This window comes from Myxine glutinosa, chromosome 4 (genome assembly GCF_964187855.1).
Source record: "Myxine glutinosa chromosome 4, kmMyxGlut1.1, whole genome shotgun sequence".
NCBI lineage: Eukaryota > Metazoa > Chordata > Myxini > Myxiniformes > Myxinidae > Myxine > Myxine glutinosa.
The window spans coordinates 188,828,807-188,855,675 of record NC_136264.1 but is presented as its reverse complement, the minus strand read 5'-3'; the positions used below and the strand labels follow the sequence as shown (position 1 = coordinate 188,855,675).

Here is a 26,869-nt window from a genome sequence, read left to right as displayed (position 1 = left end):
CATCCTCGACCCTACTCAGCCTCTCTTTTAATGCCTCCCTTACTGTCACCTCTTTCAACCTCCACACCTTCATTCTCGGTTGGTACTTCACCCGCCGAGCTCTCCTCGCACCTTTCACCCTTTCACCCTTTCACCTTCAATCGAGGAGACAATTCGGCGATGGAGACTCCGGACTATGGTCTGTTCAGTCATGACGAAGCAGACGTCACCATGATCTCCTATGTCCTTGAGCCTGCCAGACGTGGCCATGGCGTGATCCGTGTGCTTAGTGACGACACAGACGTGTTTGTCCTCCTGGTCTATTGGATGCATCGGGCGAAGCTGCAATGCGAGGTGCAGATGGAGCGGTGGGATCAGACAGTGCTGGACATCAAAGCCACCTGTGCTGACCTAGGGCCAAAATGTCTGCAGCTGCTTGGCACGCATGCCCTCAGCGGGTGCGACACAACATCATATCCATATGCCAAAGGGAAGATCCGTGCACTGAACATCTTGCTTGATGGGGACTTTCCAGGCTTGGCTGATGTCCTGGGTAAGGTGGGCACCACACAGGCAGATATGATGGAAGCAGCAAAACCCTTCTTCGTTGCTCTGTATGGTCAACCGCCAGGAACATCCATTGAGTCTACCCGCTTCACACTCTTCACCAAAAAGGAGAAAAGTCCGAAAATCATGGCCCTGCCTCCAACATCTGCCAAACTGTTGCAGCATGTGCTGCGGGCTCATCTGCAGGTCATGTTGTGGAAAGCTGCAGATCACCAAGCCCCACCAGACGAGTCAGCCGATATCACTCGCTTTGGATGGGAGATCCGGGATGGCATCCCCGTTCCTGTCATCGCTCAGGGTGACCCAGCTCCACCAGATCTGATTGACGTGATTTTGTGTCAGTGTAGGGCACATGGCAAGAAGTGCAGGACCGAGGCCTGTGGCTGTCACAAACAACATCTTTCAGGCACGTCATACTGTAACTGCTCTGGTCAAGAGGGATGCTGCAATCTGTACACTAAGAAACGAGATGCTCAGACTGGAGATGAGGTTGATGTCGAGAGGGAGGATGTTCAAGGAGACGATTTTGAAGAGGGTGTGGATCAGGAGAGTGAAGGCGATGAGAATATTGACGATGGTATTGTTGATTCTGAAGACAATGAGGTTATTGAGGATGAAGACGATGATGAGTGGGAGTAAAGATGAAGGTTATTAGGTGATACCCGGTATATACTTCATTACGGTTATAGCATATTGTTCAAAACCACCTTTTATCTGCAGTAATGCCAAGCCTTGTAACATCCTTACAATGACGTTTATGCATAATTACTTAATGCAATAGTTTTCCTCATCATGAAATGTGAATGGTCAAAGCAATGTGTTACTTTCAATGTCATCTAAGCTAGGCTAATACCCATATTCCCATAATGATCTTTCAAATATGAATTATTACAACTTTCTCAAAGACAAATGTGTCAAATGTTACATGATTATCCATTCCGTGGCATGAACATGAATAAACTATTAAAATGTAGTTTTGTTAAACTTTTCATCTGTTGTCCACCGAGAGGTCAAATTTGACCTTGACCTGAAATGACCTTCGGCACCTGAACTTGACCTTGAATTGAAAAAATAACAGAATAAATAGATTCTACACACCCCAAAACCCCTTAAAAGAGGTATTTCATGTCATTATTGGGCAAGTGGTTTAAAAGTTAGATTTTCAAAATGGCGCCAGGCGGCAATATTGGATTTATGCAAATTACCAGAGTTGCCCAAACTTGCAATTTGGGCAACCAAGCTGAATTTGTTCTAGGACCCCATGGGAGTACAAATCAACAAAAAAAGTTCATAGGAAAGAACATTTCTAGGTTCAGGAAATATCGAATCGAATAGTTGTCCAGTCGGTCTTTTCTGAGAGAATAGGAGTGTGAGATTTGTCAGGATTGAAAGACATGTTCCACTTGTTTGACCAGACTGTGATTTTGTCCAGGTCTGCAGAGAGTGAGGAGGCTGCAGACTGCCGATCTGAGGGATGAGGTATGGAGCAGCAGAGAGTGGAGTCATCAGCAAAGAGATAGAGAGGGTTTTCCAGAGAGTATCATTGATGTTATACATTTAATATTTCAATACAAATGGGTCATAGATCATGTGCATGCAATTTCAGATTTTTAAGATAAGGCATTCGATTAAAACAAGTATGGCTGGTATACTACTTCACCAATGATGTCATCATTATCATGCTTTTGTTCCCAATTTGAAGTTCTTGACAATGTGACAAGTTTAAAAAAAATTCCATAAAGCGGTTTTCGAGAAATTTTTATTTATTTATTTGCGTTTAATCCAAGATGGCTGCCATACCACGTGACCTATGACGTCACATAATCATAAAAACATTCTGCATGGGTGTCACTCCTTACCTGAAAGTTTTGTCTCAATCGGACATGTGGTTGCTTAGAAAAACGCGGTTTAGCCATATGGCAGGACGTACGGACGGATGGACAACCCGAAAACATAATGCCTCCGGCCACCTTTGGGGGCGGAAGCATAAAAAATATCCTCAATAAAACCTAACGACATCTCCCTCGTGCTACGAAACCTAAAAGTTCAAAATTGGCTAAAGCTTTAGTAAACTGAAATTGTTCATGAATAGTCAGGTTCACTATGTTTTTTTCGTTCAAAATTTTGGTAGATTAGCAAAACTATACATTTTTGGAATATTCAGAGCATGAGGAATCCAAAAATTAATGTTTGCATTTGCGGAGACACCTTTGCGAAAATGACACTCAGGACAGTGATGAAGATCTGTAAAAGCATATTCCTGACCGGTATAGACCTCGTAGATCCTGTGTATAGGACTTATAGTTCAATCTGATACTACCTATAACTTCCTATAACAACCTATAACTTCAAAGGACTTGCAATATCATGTATTATGTAATACAGTTATATCACAAATATAAAGACAATGGTTTTCAATTACCTTTGTTTGTTGCTTTTCTATAATCCTGAGCACTATTTTGAGGCCTTTATTGGATTCCTTGACCCAGAAAACATAGGATTAGCATATTTAATGAAGGGTGTAGTACCTGGTGAACAGGTGATTTTTTTTTAGATTTTTGTTTTTTAGCTGAACAGTTTCCTTATAGTCTTATAAACAAGAATCATGCTGTTAGAGGTCATAGAAGTACCCCTAAATATTGAAAAATTCAAATTTCAATTCAATATAATATTTTGCATGAAATTTGTTATAACTTTAATTTGCATCATTCTTTTGGGCTGAAATTTGGACAGGATATTCAGAATATCACTTCCTTTAAAATGATGAAGGCTTTTGTTTATAGGAGTAGCCATTGTGGATTTATTGAAGGACAACCAAGTTTTATCTGGTAATTGGCATAATTAGCTAATTAGTGAACATTTGACATAATTTCACAAAATCCTCTCATCAGGTAGTAGAGTAACACATGTATAATACATGTACCAAGTTTTGTGTGAAAAGAATGATAGGTGACATAGAAGATAGAAGTAGAAATGTGTTCTTTGTTTTTCCTTGTTTTTTATTGACGGTCTAATTTATGCAAATTATATGCATGTAATATGACAAAGAAGCGTTGAAACTGGTCTGAGTTAAAGCCAAGATTATATCTTTCAAGAAAAACTGAAAATTAGATATTAACTTGACTTTGTTTTTGTGTAAAGGCCTCTCAAAGGTACCAAGGTAGTTTTCTCAATTTTTCACCAGTACTACACCCTTAAATCTCTAGGTTGACTAGAAGCCGAGATCGCGCAAAATATGTATTTTATGGCGGCCATTTTCAAAATCCAAAATGGCGGCCATGCAGGTGTCTGTGCAAATGCCAACATTAATTTTTGGATTCCTCGTGCTCTGAAGATTCCAAAAATGTACAGGTTTGCTAATCCCAAAATTTTGAAAGAAATTCTATTTGTTAACATAGTGAACCTGACTATCTTCATCACTGTCCTGAGTGTCATTTTCGCAAAGGTGTCTACGCAAATGTAAACATTAATTTTTGGATTCCTCATGCTCTGAATATTCCAAAAATGTATAGTTTTGCTAATCTACCAAAATTTTGAACGAAATTATATTTGTTAACATAGTGAACCTGACTAGAATATGGACTTCATGTTCACATGGTATTCATGTCCACATGGTCTTCATGCTCACATGGTCTTCATGCTCAGCAGACAGTTTCAGGGTCCTCCATGAATAAAACATTCTTCCATGACTCCAAAGATCCCACCTTGAGCTTTACCCGAGTTGAAATGTCCTTTGATTTCTAATGAAAACTGATAGAAGTCTGATGAGAATTTTATCAGATTTGTGAGAAATTTCTGTCACAGTAGAATTGTGTAGGCCTATTTGGTATTGATCCTCCATGAGCCTTAGGAACTATAAAAATTTCATTACAAGGAGAAAATCGAACGGAGATATCATCGATTGGGATTAATTACGTCATGTAACACAATTGTTCTGAAATAGGCGTTTAGTCTTTAAATGGAGTCGAAGCTTGAGGCACTCGCTGCAAGTCACTGCACAATCCGTCCTTGGGAAGCGGGGTGATTCTCAAGTTAGTCGGGTTTCTGATCCCCTGGGAGTAATGAAGAAGTGCAATAAAATAAATCTGAGAGACACTATTTCCAAGAAAAGAAGGAACGAAATAAACGAGGCTCCATCGTCTTGATAATGGCTGCCATGTCTCAATCGGCCGATCCACACAACGTCGTTTAAGAGCCTAGTCACACCAGCATGCCCGTTCGATCACGGGGTCCTCCCCCAGCCTCACCCTCCCTGTGCATCTCCCCACCGTGCCGGCTCACTCGCTCTCTACACGCCCTTGATTCGCTGCCGGGCGATCATGTACTCATGCCGGTCCTGTACTCTCCACGCCTTGCTCGGCGAACGGCGCTCATGACGGGCCTCGCACAACGTCGCTGAGAGGCCTGTGAGGGCACGGCCATGTGGAGGCTGAAGGTGCTCTGTTTGGACTACTGGTACAGTCTTTGCCCACATTACAAGGGCTACCTGGCTAAAAGGTGGGAGTGATGTGTGTTTAATGTTTAGCTGCTGACACGAACTCGGTTTTGTTTCTTTAGTTCTTCTTCTTCAGATCCTCTGCCGACATTCACTCCAATCCATGCAACAATTGTCATTTTGCCTCATTTGGGGATGGGTGTGGGTGGGACGATTCTTTTTCTTCTTATCTCCGTTCTGTTTCCTCCTCGTGATTGAACTATTATTTATCACTGTAATCACTGAACTCATAGTCAGAGCAATCAGTGTTGTCAGTGTTGTTGATTATGTTCTTGTAATAGTTACACCAATTGTTCAAAGCAGGATTTGCAATTGATTTATCTTAATTGATGCTTCAATGTAAATTATTATCTGCGATATATATATAAATATAAATATGTACATTATCTTACGATAATTTCCCCAACTCGTGTCGATGCTTTTTTTTTTACCCATGGGGCCCCTCTTGGTTTTAACACTCAACCACTCTGCTACAATGTGTGTGTGTATGTGTATGTGTATGTAAATATATATTTATATATATATATATATATATATATATATATATATATATATATACATATATATATATATATAATATATATATATATATATATATATATATATATATATATATATATATATATATATATATATATATATATATATATATATATATATATATATATATATATATATATATATATATATATATATATATATGTATATGTACATGTATATATATATATATGTATATATATATATGTATATGTATATATATATATATGTATATATATATATATATATATATATATATATGTATATATATATATACATACATACATATATTCAAATATACATACATATATTCATATATATATATATATATATATATATATATATATATATATATATATATGTATATATATATATACATACATACATATATTCAAATATACATACATATATTCATATATATATACATACATATATTCATATATATACAGTATACATACATATATTCATATATATATATATATACATACATATATTCATATATATACAGTATACATACATATATTCATATATATATATATATACAGTATATGCATATATTCATATATATATATATACATATATTCATATATATATATATATATATATATATATATATATATATATATATATATATATATATATATATATACATATATACATATACACACACATATATCATGGGGTCCTCCCCCAGTGATAGATGTCATTATTTGCCAAATTGTTTTACTCTTAAACTGAACAATAAATATTTACATATACTGTGTGTGTATACATGTAAATATTTACATGTACTGTGTGTATATATAAATATTTACATGTACTGTGTGTATATATAAATATTTACATGTACTGTGTATATATCAAAATATTTACATATACTGTGTATATATATAAATATTTACATATACTGTTTGTATATATATATTATATATAAATATTTACATATACTGTGTGTATATATATATATATATATATATATATATATATATATATATATATATATATATAAATATTTACATATACTGTGTGAATATATATATATATATATAAATATTTACATATACTGTGTGTGTGTGTATATATATATATATATATATATATATATATATATATATATATATATATATATATATAAAATTTCAAAACACACCTGGTCACAAGTGTGCCGCACTGACCAGGTCCTCAGTCGAAGTCCTCAGCATCATCCCGTTTTGGCCCTTCAACCTCGATACGGTCAGCTAAGGTGGGCCAGCAGGGGCACATACACATCCACATGCAGCAACGACACCTGTATGCGTACATACCCCCACCCCCAGCCAGTGCGAACGCAGACTATAACAACAACAACACCTCCACATCCAGAATCCACAGCACCAAACAAACATGGTGGACCACTCAAACACCCACCTTCATACCCTTCACCACTCACCAACAAAACATACCAGATCATTCATACACACACATACACACCCAGACACACACATACACAACACCAACCAACCAACCACCTACCCTTACAACATACACCACTCAACATACAAAAACACACACTCATGCAAAAATTAATTCATGCAAAAACACACACCCTCACCCACTCACTCATATACACAAAATAAGAAATAATAATAGTAAAAAAAAAAAACCAAAAAAAAAAACCACATCCAACCAACCTACACTGCTCGACGTGCCTCCATAAACTTCCTCCATATCCAAAATGAGCCTTTCGAGGCAACCTGGGCCACCTTGTCACACATCCTCCTTCTTTCTGTCCCACACACTCCCAGCCGAGCAGGAAATGCAGAATAGGAATTGCCAATATACCCTCTACACCCCACCTCAAATGGCTGACACAAAACTCGCCAACCCTTCTCCCGGCACTCTGCCTCCAGCTCACTGTACTTTCCTCTCTTCCTCTCGTGCACTTCCTCCATGTTCTCTTCCCAAGGTACCGACAATTCCCCTAAGATGACCTGTCTTGTTGCACCTGACCAAATGACAATGTCAGGCCGCAACCTTGTCACACACATTTCCTCTGGGAATACCAATTGTGGCTTTAGGTCTGCCACCACCTGCCAATCACAAGCATCTGACAGCCATCTTGCTTTCCACCTCCTCCTCTTTCCACCTCTTACCACTTGGCCCTCTTTGACAAACCACACCTCTTCCCCATCAGTCTCCTTCTCCACTCTTCTTTCTCTCGACCTCAGCACGTCTTGTTGCACCATCTGCACCACCACCGCCAGCACCTGATCATGTCGCCACCTGTATTGTCCTGCTGCCAATGCTACTGAACATGCACTCAGTGCATGCTGCACTGTTCCCACACCTCCACACAAATAACATCTCTCCTCCTGCAACAACCCCCACAATCTCAAGTTTACTGGTGATGGAAGCACATACTGTGCTTATATATATATATATATATATATATATATATATATATATATATATAAATAAATATTTACATGTACTGTGTATATATATATAAAAATATTATTTACATATACTGTGTGTATATATACACATACTAACCCCCACTCTTGCAGGGAAAATGGCCTTAAAATGCCTGTTGTTGTGTATATATATATATATATATATAGTTATATATATATATATATACAGTATGTATATACAGTATATATAAATATATATATATATATATATATATATATATATATTTATATATATATATAGTTATATATATGTAGTTATATATATATATAGTTATATATATATATATATATATATATATATATATATATATATATATATATATATATATATATATATATATATATATATATATATATATATATATATATATATATATATATATATATATATATATGTAGTTATATACATATATGTGCCAAATACATTATTTTCCAAATTGTTTAAATCTTAAACTGAACACTAATGTTTCCTTCCTGTAGCAATGAGCTCAATAACAGGCTTGTCTTATTGTTTTGCAGAGAGACAGAGACGGACAAATTTTTCATTGTTATTGTTCTGACAATGTGAGGAGCTTTTTCTCGGGTCTTGTCCTCTTTAAACATCTACTTTCCATTAAATCCCACCATTAAAATGAGGTGCAATTTGCGTTAAGATTACCTGCATCAAAGCCTGTTATCCTTGAAACGAGCAGTGTTTGGGCGTGGTGGCTTTGTCCACGAATAGAGGATGTATTTTTTTTTTCATTTGAAAACATTTTTTGTGACTGACACAGCAGAAGGAGTTTGGATCATTTGCTAAGTACAGGTAGCTGTATAATTATGTGTTAAGCACACACATGTTTTCGCGTTTTTTTTTTTTTTTTTTTTTTTTTGGTGTAAATCTGCTGTTGGTAATGTCGTTACGCCTGTAAGCAAATATATCCGGGAGTTGTTGTGTACGAGAGTGCTCCACTGTGATCCAAGCCATCGCTCAAGCGTTGCTGTCCCAACAGAAGGGCAAGCCAGATGACCAGTGGACATCTCTCTTAAACCAATAAAGTCGTTAATGGCGATTGTAAGTGTGTTTCGCAGGGATATAAACCCATAGTAAATCCAGGCGCTCGGTTTGCACATTCAGCATGCCTCTGATGGTGTTCTCGCCCATCGACGTGGGTCACTCTCCCAACACGTGCTCGTAAAGGAGCCGCCGGCCTTAGCCAGCTGCCTTGCGATACTTTATGGAGACGTACGTTTTCTCAAGCCAGTCACGTATCTAATATTGTGCAGCCTCATGAACGATAAACGCCAGAGCACGTTTTCTCTTCAATATTCGCAAGACAGTTCTCATCCACAAAAGCTAACCTGCTGTTTCTGCTGAAGCCCAACATGTTTCTATCAGTGTCACAATTGATGGAGTACACGTTGTGGAAGGGGGTGGTACTACTGGCGGTATATTTGCAGGAAAACCTCTTATTTCACTCACCTTGTCCTTCACACTGGTTTATTTTGTATAATAAATTTGAGGCTTGTGGAAAAGCTGGAACTCAAAACAGACCAGAACTTAACACGAAGAAGAAGAAGAAGAAGATGGTGACAAGGGGGTAAACACAACAACAGCAGGGTGGAGGGACAAAATGGAGTTTACACTTGGAGGAAGAATGGGCAAAGGGGAAAATGAGATCAAGGGGAATAGAGGGAGGACAGATGGGGAAATCAAGCTGGATACAAATTCAAACATGCAAGAAGAGGGTTGAAAGAACAGGAATAGAGAACTGGAGATGAAACTGCACTGGACCAATAAATGTAAAGGTGGATGGAGGGAGGGGGAAAACACAACACCCTGGAAAGGAAGGGTGGCCTAGGGTGGGTTAATCAGGGTAGAAAAGCTTGCCGATATGGATAGGGGATATTCTGATGTGGTGGTTAAGAGACATCTTGAAGCCCTGGGTAGAAGAATGGCATTGAAAAGACTGAGGAAGTCAGTTCCACAGGCAGGTGAAAAGAGGAACAACTGAGTGGAGGTGGCAGTGAGCCTGAATTTGGGGAGTTTAAAAAGAGGATTACTGGAAAACCATCATATGGTCAAAACCATCAAAAACCACCAAAAACCATGTGTATCAAACGTTTATCTCCCTCGACTAGCATTAGCTGCTCGGCGTTAAAGAATCCACAGTGTCTTTTACTAAGAGGAGGTTAGTAGGTGAGTTATCCGACAGCTAATACGTAAATAATGTCGTGAATAACAAATTCCTATCGTAAATCCTCGCAGGATCATGCATCGGTGTGTATGTGTGTGTATGTGTTTATGTGTGTATGTATATGTATATGTATATATCCACATACACTACATGACCAAAAGTATGCGGACACCCCTTCTAATTAGAGGATTCGGCTGTTTCAGCCACACCCATTGCTGACGGGTATATATAATCAAGCACACATCCATGCAATCTCCATAGACAAACATTACCAGTAGAATGGGCCATACTGAAGAGCTCAGTGACTTTCAACGTGGCACCATCATAGGATGCCACCTTTCCACCAAATCAGTTCATCAAATTTCTGCCCTGCTAGAGCTGCCCCGGGCAACTCAGTGCTGTTCTTGTGAAGTGGAAACGTCTAGGAGCAACAACAGCTCAGCCACGAAGTGGTAGGCCACACAATCTCACAGAACGGGACCGCCGAAGGCTGAAGCGCATAAAAATCGTCTGTCCTCAGTTGCAACACTCACTATCGAATTCCAAACTGCCTCTGGAAGCAACGTCAGCACAATAACTGTTTGTCGGGAACTTCATGAAATGGGTTTCCTTGGCCGAGCAGCTGTACTGTACACAAGCCGCACACAATCACCATGTGCAATGTCAAGTGTCAGCTGAAGTGGTGTAAAGCTCGCCACCATTGGACTCTGGAACAGTGAAAACGCGTTATCTGGATTGATGAATCACTTCACAATCTGGCAGTCCGACGGACGAAACTTGGTTTGGTGGATTCCAGGAGAACGCTACCTGCCTGAATGCAAAGTGCCAACTGTAAAGTTTGGTGGAGGAGGAATAACGCTCTGGGGCTGTTTTTCATGGTTCGGGCTCGGCCCCTTAGTTCCAGTGAAGGGAAATTTTAACGCTACAGCATACAATGACATTCTAGACGATTGTGTGCTTCCAACTATATGGCAACAGTTTGGGGAAGGTCCTTTCCTGTTTCAGCATGACAATGCCCCTGTGCACAAAGTGAGGTCCATACCGAAAAGGTTTGTCGAGATCTGTGTGGAAGAACTTGACTGGCCTGCACAGAGCCCTGACCTCAACCCCATCAAACACCTTTGGAATTAATTGGAACGCCGACTGTGAGCCAGGCCTAATCGCCCAACATCAGAGCCCGACCTCACTAATGCTCTTGTGGCTGAATGGAAGCAATTCCTCACAGCAATGTTCCAACATCTAGTGGAAAGCTGTCAAGCCTGGGTTTGAATCCCAATCCAGCCAACAAACTGTCATCCCGGTGTTTCACAGGCTGGGTGATTCATCATTGTGTGTGCCGTCCCTCGGATGGACGTTAAATGGGATTTCTGTCTGCCAGCATCCGTTGGTGCACATCAAAATTCCCATGGTGTCCTTCATGAAGAGTAGGTGAGCTATCACTGGCACCATGGCCAAATTACTAATTCTTGCCCTAACCAGCAGAGGGCATCGTATCAGCGGTAGCGCCGTGCCCTCATTCAGTGATGCCATCCCGCAGCCTTGTGCTGCATACAAGCGAAGAAGACGAATCTTTTTGTGTTGAAGTGCATTCCCCATCATTATCATTTGCCATTGCAAAATTAAACCCCCCCCAAAAAATGATTATATTCACCACACCAATTGGTGTTGCAGCCACAACCAAGACACAAGGAATGTTTGACATTGTTTCCCAATTGGTGACCAATAAAATAACAACTTGTAATCATGAAATCTTTTACTTTGGGATAATTCATGCATTTATCCTTCCGCGCTGCAATCTTTGATGGTCCAATGGCACATGGTGATTTTAATTGTGTTATGTTCTCAGCAAAACAGTGATTACAGAATAAAAAAAGGAGTGCATCACCAACTAGTATCAAGTGGTTTTCAAACTGGTTTCAAGGTGGTCTTCATTTGAGACGGATTTGAGATGAAGAAGTCAGAGATTATGACCACACAGTGGTCAAAGTATCAGACCTGAGCCTTGTCTGCTTGGCAGGTGTACCCGTTGATGATGTCTTCATTTTTTAATATGGATTTTTACAACTACAGCCACTGGCCCAAAGTCGGTGGTCTCTGTTTTTATTTTTTACCACCTCTCATCTGGTTTATCTCCCTCTGCTCTCTCAGTCACCTGACCTTCCCGAGCAAATCCCAGAATGCACGCATTCTTCCAGTAACCCCTTCCTTGTTAAACTTCCAAAATCCAGGTTGACTGCACACTTCAACTCTCTTCATCCTCACTTTTTACATATGTGCAACTGCCTTCCAGAAGCTGTGTTGCCCTCTCTAACGCTTCATTCAGGCAGTGCACCACCACCTCATGCCATCCCCCTTGTTGACCTATGATCTTTATTGCCCACATTGACCCTTCTCAAAGCAACGCTCTTACTTGTACATTGAAGAACGTCTTTCCTGCACTCCTCCCTCTTTTGATTTCGTGTTTGTTTATTCCTTTAGTTATTGTGTCCGAGAGTTTCCCCGCTGCCCTCCTGTGAGCTCTTTACCTGTGTTGCCTTGCTCTTTCATGAGCCTCATTCTTGTAGAAATAAATAAGATAAACACTACCCAGGAAAGAAAAAGACTCTCGTCTACCCAGGAAGGTCTTCTTCACCTCGCAACTTGCGTTCGCACAAGCAGAGGGCATATCCCATATGGGGTGGATAAGAGAATGAATAAAAGTTATTATGGCTCTCAAACTGGAATAACGTTTCACCCATTTTTTCAGAAAGATTAATTTTCCAAGTTATTACCTTTTGGCATAAGTATTCCTCATTCGTTTTGTGTTCTTTAAACTTTAGATTGCATTTAACTGTACGACAGTATCAAGTGTTTAACACATTTTTCATTTCTCCATTTACCATTTCATAAGTTCATTGTTGTAAACTCTGAAACAGGTGCGTGCGGGTCTTCAATCAGGAAGTAGATGCCGGTTGGAAACACCTTTTTTTTTTTTTCCTTTCACCTGACAACAACTCCCTTCCTAATTTTCCTCCTGAACTGACAGGTTGCCATCTGAACTCTACAAGCTACAAATGCCGGTGTACATTGGAGTTTTCTTTTACATTTATACTCATTACTTTGATGACATTTTTAGTAGATATCTACCGGATAGGCTTCGGTGGAGGCACAAGATGTACCTGGTTGGGAAAGGTGGAGAATGACTCAGGACATAATATATACTTGCTAAAGGGTGGGAAAGTTAGTTGTGTTATTAACCCACATGAGAGACATTGGAATGCAGCACAGTTTGAAATGGCCTGAAAGGATAAGCCATTACTTGAAGCTGGAATACCTCAAACAGTAACGTTTTGCGGGATTCTCAGAACTCGCTTTCTGAGGGAGGCATGCGTGTTCGCAGTATAGGGAAGTGGTCTGTTACTCGGTCATTCGCACATAGCAGGGTCATGGTTGTTAGATCGATTTCCTCACCGATAGTGCAGGGAAACCATAGGTTCTTTCTGTGTGGGCACTTGGTCTAGAGAAGTATATGCCAACGGGATTGCACTTCCAGAATGCTTCGGTCTGAAACAGAAGTCTCCTCGTTGTGATCTCTCAACGAAGATGGCGTCTGCCCGGGACCCCGGACACATCTGGACACTATGTATGAGTGTGCGGACGTTGAGGTAAGATTCCGCCATTTGCATCCACTATCATGTACATTGAAGGCTCCTATCATGGGAAATGGATCAAAGGTTTTGGCATGGATAGAGATTATTGAACAATGTTGTACTTTGTTGCTCGTGAACTGTTGTGTTTTTATTTTGTTTTGTATTTTTGTTAACCTTCCTTCTATAATTGCCGATGAGAAGCAAAATTGGTTTTTCATTAACTCCAAAATGCAATTCCCATTTTTACCTCCGCCGCTGAAGGTGGATGGAGGTTACGTTTTCACCCATATTTGTCTGTCTGTTTTTCCTTAAGCAGGATAACTCAAAAAGTTATGGATGGATTCTAACAAAACCTGGTGGGCAGGTTGGGTATGTGCGAAGGATGAGCTGACTCGATTTTGGTGATAGACTGGATCTGGGGACTTGCTGTTTGGAAGGGCCTATCAGTGGGATCCAAAATGTAAACTGTTCAGCATGGCGGAGGTATGCGCTCTAACGAGTGCCGTTCGGGTCTCTTACGTACTTAACTTGTGTTTACTTTGCTTAGCAGGCCATAAATAGCTGAGTAATTTTCTGTGTGTTTGTTTATTTGTCGTCGTCGCCTTTTCCCCTGGAGGGCCAGGCCTGTATTGTTTAGAATGTGGACAGGATTTCGAAGACAACATGAACATTTTAAATAATAATGCTGCCAAGCATACCAGAGATCAGTTGGTTACAGCATTTTAAGGAATGTTTTTGCATTTTCGATCCACATAAATATTGGATTTTCGTCTTTTGGGAGTACACCATGTAATGGCAGATGACCAGTAGTTGAAAAATACTTTGGTTTTTTTTTAGAGGAAGTTTGTATGACATCATGTAGAGAGAGGGAGAGAGATAGAGAGAGAGAGAGAGAGAGAGAGAGAGAGAGAGAGAGAGAGAGAGAGAGAGAGAGAGAGAGAGAGAGAGAGAGAGAGAGAGAGAGAGAGACAGACAGACAGACAGACACAGACACACAGACAGACACAGACACACAGACAGACACAGACAGACAGACACAGACAGACAGACACACAGACAGACAGACACACAGACACACAGACAGACACACAGACAGACACACAGACAGACACACAGAGACTTTTTAGACTTTTTATTACAAAAAAAATACAAGCCAGTCGGTGAAGATACTATTCAATACAAGCACAAGAATCGAAAACACAGAAAAGAAAAAAAAGATAATAACAGGAAAGGAAAGTAATTCAAAACAGTACAATGAACTAGAAAAGAAAAACAACAACAGAAAAACCGACTACACACTGATTCAATCCAAACAAACCTACAAATATATCATTAATTCATTCTCCTGCACCATGCAGATCCCTTCAAAACACCAAATGTTCATAAACTCATCAATACATTTCTTTCTTTCAGAAACACAAAATTCAACTTTGTGTCTTGCAGATATCAAGGCATTAAAAAAGAACAAGACATTACATTGCCCAATCGGCTTTCCTTTCAGTTTTTCCTTCCTCGATAAATAAATTGCCATTTTCGCCGTCGCCACTAAAAACAAAAACAACATATGTACATGTTCTTTCATATAATTGAAACCAAAAATAAATGATCGCAGAGAAAAAGTGATATTAATTTTTCCAGCCATGTAATTCAGCCATTGAAATAAAGGCACAAGCCTTGCACAATCAACGTACGCATGGAACACATCCTCTGTGCAAACACAGAACGGGCAACACGTAGATGTGGGCGCGAAATGACTCACTAATTTATTAGACGGAATGATCCAGTGTATCATTCGCCACTGGAGATCCCCTGTCCTTTTTCTTACCAGCTTACTGTATATTGATTCCTATGCACACTCAGATGGGAGTCCTTCCGGCATTAGCCCTTTCCACCTGGCCACTCCATTTAACAGTGAGTTCCCAAGCAGAACTGCAGTACATAAACGATACAGGTCTTTACTACTGCATTTCTGAAAAATGTTTTGTCCCTCACTAATTGGGGGCAAGTCTCCGTGACTAGGCTGTACCAATAAATCAGGAAATTGCCCGTCCTTGGATGTCACCAAAACTTCCTGGGTTCATCTTAGTCCAAGTTGGAAGCTTTTCTTTACTATTTCCTTTAGGACTCTTCCGATTATTCTGTTTGACCATATTCCAGTCATATCAGCTATCTCTTGCACCGACTTCCACCCCCAACCAAAATCATGGCGGAGGTCCAACACTTTGATTATGCCTGCTGTAATAAAGTGTTGATAAAAGTCTCGGCTTCTTAGAATTGCAGGAAAAAGCGGGTTGTAAAAAAGGGGTTTTTCCACAAACATGTTTGTTGCATAGGTTTCTTGCTGGCGACTAGTTGAAAGGCTTTGCCAGGCATTCAGAAGGCTCTGATAGAATTATGGTAGATGAGATGTGTCAACATGTTGGAGTTGGATTAAGAAAGGTTCAAGGCAGTATCCGAGCCCGCTTGCTTTTCGCAACATGTGATAGGCCAGAAGTCGGCTTGGCAGTCGTTCCTTGCACAGCAACTGCTGCATGCCACAGCCGAAAAGCCATGATACGACTTTTTATGTCGATCAGTCCCTGGCCACCTTCAGACAAGGGGCTACATATGACATTGGGTAGTAACCAATGGTGACCACTCCAAAAAAAAAATCCTCCAGTAGCCTCTGCACTGCCTTTAGTAGTGCCAGGCAGATAAACCTATGCCACAGGGAAGAAGCCACCAAATTATTAACCACTAGAACCCTGCCTTTGTAGGAAAGGTGGGGCAGAGCTCCGTTTCCACAGTCCCAATCTTTTTTTGACATGCTCAACAATCCCGTCCCAATTTTTGAGGACGTAATGTGGAGATCCCAGGAATTCCCAAGGTATTTGACTCCGTCTTCCACCCATTTTAACTTTGTTGGTAGATGCACAGGTGGTACCAGCACTCTTCCAGGTGGAATGTTCTTGAGACAGGGAATCTAAAAGGCATTACTCTTGTCCCAGTTACACTTCAAAGAAGAAGCGAGGCAAAAAAAGATTTAAACATTCAACAAGTGCTGGGATATCACTCTCCTTCTTAACAACCACACAGACATCATCTGCATAAGCCGATACAACTACTGAAGGACTCCCAGGGGATACAGTCACTCCTGAAATATTTTTCCTAAATAAAATTAGGAGCGATTCCATTACCAAGGAAAATAATAACCCAGAAACCGGGCATCCTTGTCTCACCCCTCTTTGAACCTGTACCGGAGAACTGAGTTCGTTATTTATTTTAAATAAACTAAATATATTGTTGTCCAACAAAGTCACGTAGGCCCTAAAATTGGCACCAAAGCCACATGCTTCTAGCATACGATACAAAAAAACCTGATCAACACTATCAAAAGCCCTTTCCAAATCAAGGAATATTATCCCAAAATCTTTTTCCAAGCAATCACATTCCATTAAATCTCTGATCAAAAAAATATTATCATAAATAGATCTGTTTGGGATGCAGTAATTCTGATCATGGTGGACTAGATCACCGATTACTGTCTTCAACCGACTGGCCAACACTTTTGACAATATTTTGTCGTCCATACATAATAACGAGACCAGCCGCCAATTATTTATCTGTCGTAGATCTCGTCTTTGGAATCAGCGACACCACTGCTCTTCTGAAGCTTAGTGGGAGTTCTCCAAGCACCAAGGATGATTCCAGGACATTCAATAATTCAGGGCCCAAAAGGTCCCAAAAAGGGAAGAAAAATTCTGCCGGTAGGCCGTCAATCCCAGGAGCTTTCCCCCCCGAGTCAATTTCAGTTAGGGCCTGCGTTAGCTCAGGCAGAGTAATTGGTGAATCCAGGCCCAGGCACTGAGGCTCAGTTAGGGATGAAAGGTGAGAAGTAAAAAATTTCATGGTTTGCTCACAAACATTTTGTTTTGCATAAACTTTTGAAAAAAACTCTCTAATGCACAACCTTACATCTCCAGGGTTGGCAACCATGTTTCCCCTAAAGTCTTGTACAGAGAAAAGGGTTTTGGGTGACTTATTTACAAAATCCATTTGGAAGAAAGATTTACTAGGGGTGTCTAATACCTTTAAATTGTTTATTCTTAATCTGATTAACAGTGTAGTGGAAATCAATCAGTCCCACGACATTGTCCTGAAGGTAGGTTTAATGACAATTCGATCTCTGGCAATATCCTGAAGAAATACAATCATGCAATATATATATCAGGATCATGGAATCATAAAGAAAGTTCAGTAATATCAATCAATGCAAGCAAGCCTAGATTTTCTACGTATACGCACCATCCGAGTCTACATGTCTTAGAATAAATGTCACAGGAGTGTGCCGGAGCCGCAGTCGTCCGACTTCTTATAGACGCCTCTCAGTGGTTAGCGAGAGCATCACACCTGGGTTCAACTTGTACATTTTCATTACATTCTCCCCGCCGTTAGAACTACACTCCCGCTAGGCCGGAACCAAGCACGCAGCAGCATTAGTAGTGTAGCGATGTCAGTCCATGTCAGTCGGCCCATCCGTAGCGATCAGGGCGGTGAATTTCCCTGCCAGCACGGGTCCGGAAACTACCGGGTACTACATCCCCAAGCACGGAGTCCCCCGCATCGGAGTAGCCGCCTGAGGCAGGCGACGGTGGGGGCACCACTGTACCTACAGGCAGGGGTGCATTTTGCGACGGGAGGGCCGGCAGATGCTCCATAGGTAGAGCCACGGAAGAGTCCATAGACTCGTAAATTGGTTCGTTGATATCCCCGCAAGGGTCGATGGCCCCGCAAGGGGCCAGGTGGCGTACGGAGACCGTGGACTCGCGTCCATCAGCCATCATCACGCGAGCATGCTCGGGATTAGCCTGGAGTACCTGCACCTTATCCACTAGTGGGTCATACTTGCTCGTGCGAACCGCGCATTTGAGGTAGGTCGGCCCCGGCTCAGCAAGCCAACTAGGTAAAGATCGGATACTCCCCGAGCTCCTTGGGTGGTGAAACATCCATTCGTGAGGAGTCTGGTTGGTGGCCGTACATAGTAAAGCCCTGATTGAGATCAGAGCCGCAGGTAACGACCAAGCCTATTTATCTAGGCCCCAGCCGAGGGACCGCAGGCTTAGCGTGACGGTCCTCCATATGATCCCGTTGAAGCGTTCGACCTGCCCATTCGCCTGCGGTCTATACGGGGTGGTATAGCTAGAAGCGACATTATGCTGAAGTAAGAAGCTCCTCACTTCCTGGGACAGGAACACCGCACCTCGATCGATATGCACATAGGCCGGGTTCCCGAACATAGAAAACAAGTTCTGCAGACATCGTATAACCGTGGCGGCCGTCATATCTGCACACGTAAAAGCGAAAGGGAATCGCGAGTACTCATCAACGATAGTGAGCAGGTAACGAGAGTTACTCGATACCGGCAGCGGCCCTTTGAAATCCATCGCCAATCGCTCCCACGGCCTAGTAGCTCTGACCAGCGTCCCCATGGGAGGGTTATAAAAACGCGGCTTAAGTTCAGCACATACAGTACAGTCGCGACAGACCTGGCGAATGTCCTCAACCGAGTATGGCAGATTACGACATCACACAAAATGAGCGAAACGCGCCATCCCCGGATGGCACAGAGTGTCGTGCAAAGCACGCAGACCCTCCAAAGATATGAGGCCCGCACACGTTGCCGGCCGCGATAATGCGTCGGCCACCAGGTTATCTCTCCCCGGGCGATATTTGTTTGTGTAGCAGAAATCGGCGAGTTCGATGTGCCAGCGAGTGATTTTCTCATTCTTAATGTGTTGGGCATGCAGAGTGTCGTACATAAACGCAACGCTCTGTTGGTCCGTGATGATTTGGAAGCATCGTCCGAGCAAATAGGGACGCCAACGCCTAATCGACTCGACGATCCCGTACGCTTCCTTTTCGACAGACGAATGTCGCCGTTCAGCAGAGGTGAGAGTTCGCGAAAAGAAAGCCACCGGGCACTCCCCCTGGGAGAGAGTCGCTGCTATCGCATGATCCGAGGCATCACTCTCCAAAACGAACGATTTGTTATCGTCAATCGTCGCCACAGCGGCCCCAGCGATGTCGGACTTAAGGCCATGAAAAGCAGCCTTGGCATCAAGGCTCATGGGGAACACTTCGCAGTCCACAAGTGGGCGGAGTTTCACGGAGAAATTTTGCACCCATTTCGAGTAATGGGCGAACAGCCCGAGAGCACGCTTCAGCGATGCACGATCGCAGGGCGGGGCCATGTCGAGCAAGGGTCGCAGACGCTCCTTATCCGGAGCAACCGAGCCATGGGTCACAGTGTACCCCAGAAGATCTATCGTGCGCTCGGAGTATCGACATTTAGCCTCATTCATAGTTAAGCGATACCTCTGCGCGACCTCTAGGAAGCGCTTCAGATTTGCATCATGATGTTCCTGGTCATATCCGCAAACCGTAAGATTGTCCAGATATACAAAGACGTCGGTGAAGTTCTCCTTAGCGATGAGGTTGTCCATAGCCCTCTGAAAACACGCGACCCCGTTCGTGACCCCAAAAGGTAGCCGGGTGAACTGGTATAACCTTTGACCCGATTCAAACGCGGTATAGATACGGTCGGCCTCGGAGATGGGGATTTGATGATACGCACTACGCAGATCGAGAGTGCTATAGACCAAGTACTGGGCCACCTGTCGAACCAGGGAGTCCATCCCCGGAAGGGGGTAGGCATCCAGCTGTGTAAATTGATTAATCGTCTGCGAATAGTCGATTACCATGCGTTTGCGATGCGCTTCACTTCGTACTACCAGGACTTGGGCCCGCCATGGCGACCGTCTGGGTTCTATGATACCTTCCTTTAATAGCTGGGCCGTTTCCTCCGCAATGAATTGCGCGTCAGCTCGTGAGTAGCGTCGCGATTTAACCGCTACAGGTGTGCAGTCCGTCGTCATATTGGGGAACAGTGACAGCGGCTCAATTTCCATCCCTGCAAGAGCGCACACCGCCAGCGTGTCTGTGCCACCAAATTCCATTTCCAACCTTCCATGTCGCTTAAGGAAATCATGTCCTAGCAAAACATCTGCACATAAGGCTGGTAAGACCATGAGATGCACGTCCGGAAACATTCGTCCCTTTATCACAAGCTTCAATCGACATTCCCCTTTTGTGCTGAGCCTAAGCCCTTGAGAATCCATAAAGATCCGACATCTCGTCCCAAGGATCGGCCATCCATGTTTTTGCACCAACCGATAATCAACATAACTATCGGTAGACCCAGTGTCAATTAAAGCACTTGCCATAATCCCTTTGATCATAAGTGGGATAATAGCCCGAGCCAGGCCAGGTGGTCCTGTAGGTATCGAGCCATCCATGCGAGATTATTGCGCTTCGTGTGTGGATCCAACACCAGCCAATGTTTTCCATGCCGCAGTAGTGTGCAGTTCGTACGAGCAGCCTCCGTAGGGTGCTCGTGTCACACGCGGGGTTTGGAAGCCAGCTCGAGGCTTCCATGCTTTAGCAGGAGCTTGTGGTTCGTACGAGCAGCCTTCGGATGGCGCTCGTGTCCCGCGCGGAGTTTCAAAGCCAACATTTAGCTGTTCGGGTGGCCGAATCGGACAGTTGGCAGGGGCGTGGAAGAATTCCGGCCAAGGACGGTCGCGCCGCGTTCTGTCGCGTTTGCCCCATTTGTTTAGTCGGTGCGTTGTTTCTCACCAAGGTCGAGCACACAGCCAGGGGCCCACGAGGAGGTGCGATTCTCATCAGTCGGGCGAGGCGCCCCGCTCCTCGCTCGGCCTGCTGGCCCGGCGATAAGCACATTCATTGTCGAGCGAGTTCGTTTTCCCCGCATCGCCTTTCGGCAAACCTTCGCAAAATGCCCTGTCTTCGTGCACAAATGACATACAGCTTCACGAGCCGGGCAAACCGACCTGGGGTGTTGTCGATTCCCGCAAAAATAGCACGTAGCGTTACGTCTGGGCTTTGGTCCGGCAGCTGCTGCAGCTGTCAAGCCTGGATCAGGGTCCTCCTTGGGAGCGGCAGGGGTCTCCGATTCCGGCAGCGATGCCCTGGCTGCATCCGCGTCCACGGCGGTTGCTCTCTCCGGTCGAGCTTGCCGAGTTGTCCCCGCAGTGACGTATGAGTGTTCATACGCGTCGGATTGTTCTCGCGCTTGGGTATAGATGTGGACCAGCCGAAGGGCTTCAGCGAGCGTCGTCTGCTTCTTCCAGAAGCCGTTGTCTCACGACTGGGGATTTGATCCCCGTGACGAAAGAATCGTGTACAAGATCATCACAAACTTGTTCATGTGTACGTACCTCTGGGGCGCTCTCGGTCATCAGACGCCGGAGTTCTTGCGTGAATTGGTCTAGTCTCCGTGGGCTGTTGCTTTCGTACCGCGAGCAGATGCCGAGAATAAACCGCGCTTCGTTTCTTGATATAGATTCGCTTCAGCTCTGTCACGGCTGCATCGAATGTCACGCACTGTTCGATAGCCCGATAAACGTTATGATGCACCTTTGTTTGTTGCACCTCCAATTTAGATTCATCAGAGACGGCGTTTTCCTGGGCCTTGAATTGATTGTCTCAGGTCTTCAGCCAATGTGTCAGTTCCGCACCCGCAACCGCTGCCTGAGCATCGGCTGCAAATTGCGGCACTTGAATCATCCGGTGTCCCGCCATGTCGTTCACGTTCACCTCTTGTTCTCGATTGGACAGCAAGACGAATTGTCATTAATTGTAGTGGAAATCAATCAGTCCCACGACATTGTCCTGAAGGTAGGTTTAATGACAATTCGATCTCTGGCAATATCCTGTAGAAATACAATCATGCAATATATATATATCAGGATCATGGAATCATAAAGAAAGTTCAGTAATATCAATCGATGCAAGCAAGCCTAGATTTTCTACGTATACGCACCATCCGAGTCTACATGTCTTAGAATAAATGTCACAGGAGTGTGCCGGAGCCGCAGTCGTCCGAGTTCTTATAGACGCCTCTCAGTGGTTAGCGAGAGCATCACACCTGGGTTCAACTTGTACATTTTCATTACAAACAGGCCTGCTGCTTTCTCCTGAATCAGCTCTCTCAGTTGAGCCTTGTTTTCAACAAATAACCTGTGGTCTCTTCTGTTATTATCTTTAGCCAGTTTACACTCTAACCATATAATATCAGCTTCTAAACAAGCCATTGTTATATTTTTTACATCCGTTTCATTTGAAACAAACTGCTGACAAAACACTCTAATCTGAGCTTTTGTGTTATCCCACCATAATGCTAAGAAGAGAAAGAGGGCTTTTTTGCAAGTTGGATGACCCAAAAAGCACGGAAGGCATCTTTAAACAAAGCATCTTCGAGAAGACTGGTATTGAATTTCCAGTATGCACTTTTGCGTAAGGGTTGAGGGAAAAAGAGGCCCATGGTAACTAAATGATGATCAGAAAACAAAGATGGAAAATGTTTTGGAGAGATAACCGCATTCCTGAACTGTGAGTTTATGTACCAATGGTCAAGTCTAGCGAAGGTCATTCTCCCATTGGCACATCGTCCCCAAGTATACTCAGATTTGTTGGGGTAATGTAGCCTCCATGCATCGAGCACACCCACTGCCGAAAAGTAATTTAACAAATCAGTGCTACCTTCGGGATGAGGTTCTGCTGTATTTCGGTCTACGTAGTGTGTTCAAAAAGTATCCGACCTTTATTTTTCGTGCATAAAAAAAAAGAAGCTAGGGAGGCGTTGATTGGTGCACGTATGTAGGCGATCCTAATGCACACGCGTGAATTTTTTCACACCTGCAGAAGCTGTCATTCGACGGCAGACCGCCGATGAGTGAGGAAATGTAAGTGAGCGCCGTCGGATTTTCGTTTTTGACAAAATGACGGAAAAACTTGAACAACGCTACTGCATCAAATTTTGTGTTTCATCAAACTTGCATCAAAACTGCAACTTGGTTTCTGGGTCGTACCCATAAACCCAGGACTCATCGCCAGTGATCACTGTGTTGAGGAAGCTGGGATCGCTGTTCACAGTCTCCAGCATGTCCTGTGCGATCTCCAAACGGAGTTGCTTCAGCTCAATCGTTAGCAGCTTTGGTACGAACTTCGCTGAGATTCTCCTGAAGCCCAAATCCTCCTTCATAATGGAATGAACGGTGTTGAATCTTGCGGATCGTTTCCACTTGGGAATCGCCAAGCTTTACACAAAATTTGATGCAGTAGCGTTGTTCAAGTTTTTCCGTCATTTTGTCAAAAACGAAAATCCGACGGCGCTCACTTACATTTCCTCACTCATCGGCGGTCTGCCGTCGAATGACAGCTTCTGCAGGTGTGAAAAAATTAACGCGTGTGCATTAGGATCGCCTACATACGTGCACCAATCAACGCCTCCCTAGCTTCTTTTTTTTTACGCACGAAAAATAAAGGTCGGATACTTTTTGAACACAGTAGTATACTGGGTTTAAAGGTGCAATTAAAGTCACCCCCCATGCAAATACAATTATTGAGATCTATCGACTGCATGTGTTGAATCAAAGATGAAAAGAAAGCTCTTCATTCCACACTCTCACTTGGTGCATAAACGTTGAATAGTATAAACCGAAAATTATTAATGACCAGTTCCAATGAAATAAACCGGCCTTTAATCACCTCCTGGAAGAGGTATGACTCAGGTACTAGGCCTGGTCTGAGTAAAAAGGCCACACTAGCAGAAGAAGAAGACAAGTTACTAAAAAAAGCACTGTCCCTTAAAGTGACGACACCAGTCGTACTCCACATTTTGAATTATATGGGTTTCCTGGAGTAAGAGTGCATCAATTTTCTTGCGCTCAAATAAACTTTTCACCTGAACCTGGTGGTTTTGGCTTGCACCTCCACTGTTCATATTTAAGGTTCCAAAGGTGATTTTTTTCATGGATTATCAAAAGGTTTGAGCGGGTGTTGGGAAATCTCGCTCCCTGCTTTTGTAACAGCCTTTCTAAGCCGATGAAACAGCGACCTTGTTAAATCAAATTAATCCGGCTTCCTAATTATGTCCTTTGCAGCCTGGACGAATGAAATTAAATCAGGAAAATGATCTTTCACAATCACATTTCTCTGTCGGTAGGTGTCATTTAGAAAAGAAATAAGTTGAGGGGCTATGGATGGCTGATACGATGAAGATTGAGACAACTCAGTCATCTCAACTTCATCATCTGATTCTGACAAATCAGAAACAGCTCTGCCCGGGTCACATATATCAGTTTGCGTCATCCCCATTTTGATTCCAGCCAAGTCTGAAGATTTGCTGGAATGTTCTATTGTAGAGTCATCTTCACTCTGGTACCCGGGACATTCAGCAGGATCTGAAATCTCGGCTTCACCCTCCTGTGGGGAGATGTTCACTGGCTCAGTTGACGAACCAGTGTCATGATTTAGATCTTGCATTGATAAAGAGGAGCTCGGGGCTGAAACCTTTCCATTCTGCTCGGTTTCAGCAGGTAGTGAAGGTGGCGGCTCACTAATGAGCTCACCATCATCTTTAGTCTCGCCATCTACTTTTTCTCCCAAATTTTCGGTGCTGCCCGATAATGTTTCAGAATTAATTAATTCAGGTTCCTTCTCCCTGGTGTCAATACAGCTTGTGGACACCTGAGAAGGACGTTTCGGGGCATCTTCACCCACACTGTCTTTATCCAACACTACCTTTTTCAAAGTAATGTTGGAGTTACAAGCACCAGGTGCTCTTCGTTTTTTTGTCACAACAATGGGATCTTCTTCCATCTCCTCACTGCACGTAGCATCTGCCACAACAGGTGGGTTATCCGGGATTATTTCATTATTTACCGAATCAGCGGTGTTGTCGTTTTCACCAACACGAACAGGAGTATTATCCCGACTCCTCGTGTGCGAGGGAGCGGTGGTAGGAACCATTCGGGTATTTCGATTTACCTTGTTTTGTAGGTTAGAGACCGGGGTGTTATCTCTTTTACAATCAGCGTCACTATAACCTGCTTCACCGCACCTTACACACGATACCTTCGGACAAAACCTTTTCACGTGGCCAAAAGCTCTGCAATGAAAACATGTTAATGAGGCCGATGACGCATACATCTGGTCCTCATGGTTATTCACCTTTACCTTGAACATGATGTTTAACCCCGTGTCATCACCTCGATCCGGAAGCACCATATACACCTGCCGTCCAAAGATCATCACGTGTTCAACACGTTCATCGTGAGACCGGAGCGGAATCATTGTGATTTTCGACACCACTGTTCCGAATTGGGACAAAACGGACATCAGCTGATCGCAGGTTATAAATGGAGGTACATTAGATATGATGACTCTCATCGACGGAGTGTCCATAGGCGACACCAAGACAAAGAGACCTGTCTCTGTGGTTAATCCCGCACTAACAACATCGTGCAAACGAATTTTTCATCGGACACAAATACAACAACTTTTTGATTAATTCTCGACGCTGCTCGCACATTCTCACAATCGATTTATTTTCCCCACCGCCAAAACAATGTCCTCGGTGGAAGTTCCTTCGGGTGGAACACACACAAATGCATGCTTCCTTGTGAAGTTGTCGAACGCCTCTAACCGAGAGCGTGTATTTGCCATCCCAGCGAATTTACACCCCCCACTTGTCCGAACCGGACAAGAAGGTACCAAACCGAAATAAATCGCACTAAAATAAATAAAAAACGCGCATTATAAGCACAACCAGGCTCACAAAGCATCGTCGAAGCTGGTAGGCCGCACCCAAAATGGGTCCGCTCTCAATCCTCTCTCTCTCTCTCGAAGACAAAGGTGTAGAAAGGATGAAAACAAAATGCCAAAGTACACAGGATGGAAAAGGAGAGGGAGGGGAGGGCAGGAGAGGAGAAAATCGCACAAAGGACTCACCACAACACAGAGCAGTTGCTCACAGCCGCCATGACGCCACACCCAAATCGCAACAGCCAGCAGGGGGCGACAGAGAGAGAGAGAGGGAGAGAGAGAGAGACTTTTGAAGCTCTTTTATTATAAAGGTAAGAAACCCATACAAGTCATGCAAATAATAAAGTCACCACAATTCAAAACATG

At 42.9% G+C, this 26,869-nt stretch overlaps 1 protein-coding gene across 2 annotated transcripts in view; it reads left to right on the top strand.

Annotated features, from left to right (window-relative positions):
• The first annotated feature begins 4,931 nt into the window (after positions 1-4,931).
• The window catches only part of LOC137425575 (IQ motif and SEC7 domain-containing protein 1), a 201,371-nt gene continuing 179,433 nt past the window's right edge, over positions 4,932-26,869 (top strand). The window contains exon 1 of one of the 2 annotated variants that reach the window (XM_068114140.2): positions 4,932-5,043. In XM_068114140.2, coding sequence (XP_067970241.2) covers positions 4,967-5,043 — 77 coding nt within the window. In that variant the 5' untranslated portion in view covers positions 4,932-4,966. Of the gene's footprint in view, positions 5,044-13,559; positions 13,853-26,869 lie in introns of those variants that run through there. The other variant, XM_068114142.2, reaches the window with a different exon arrangement.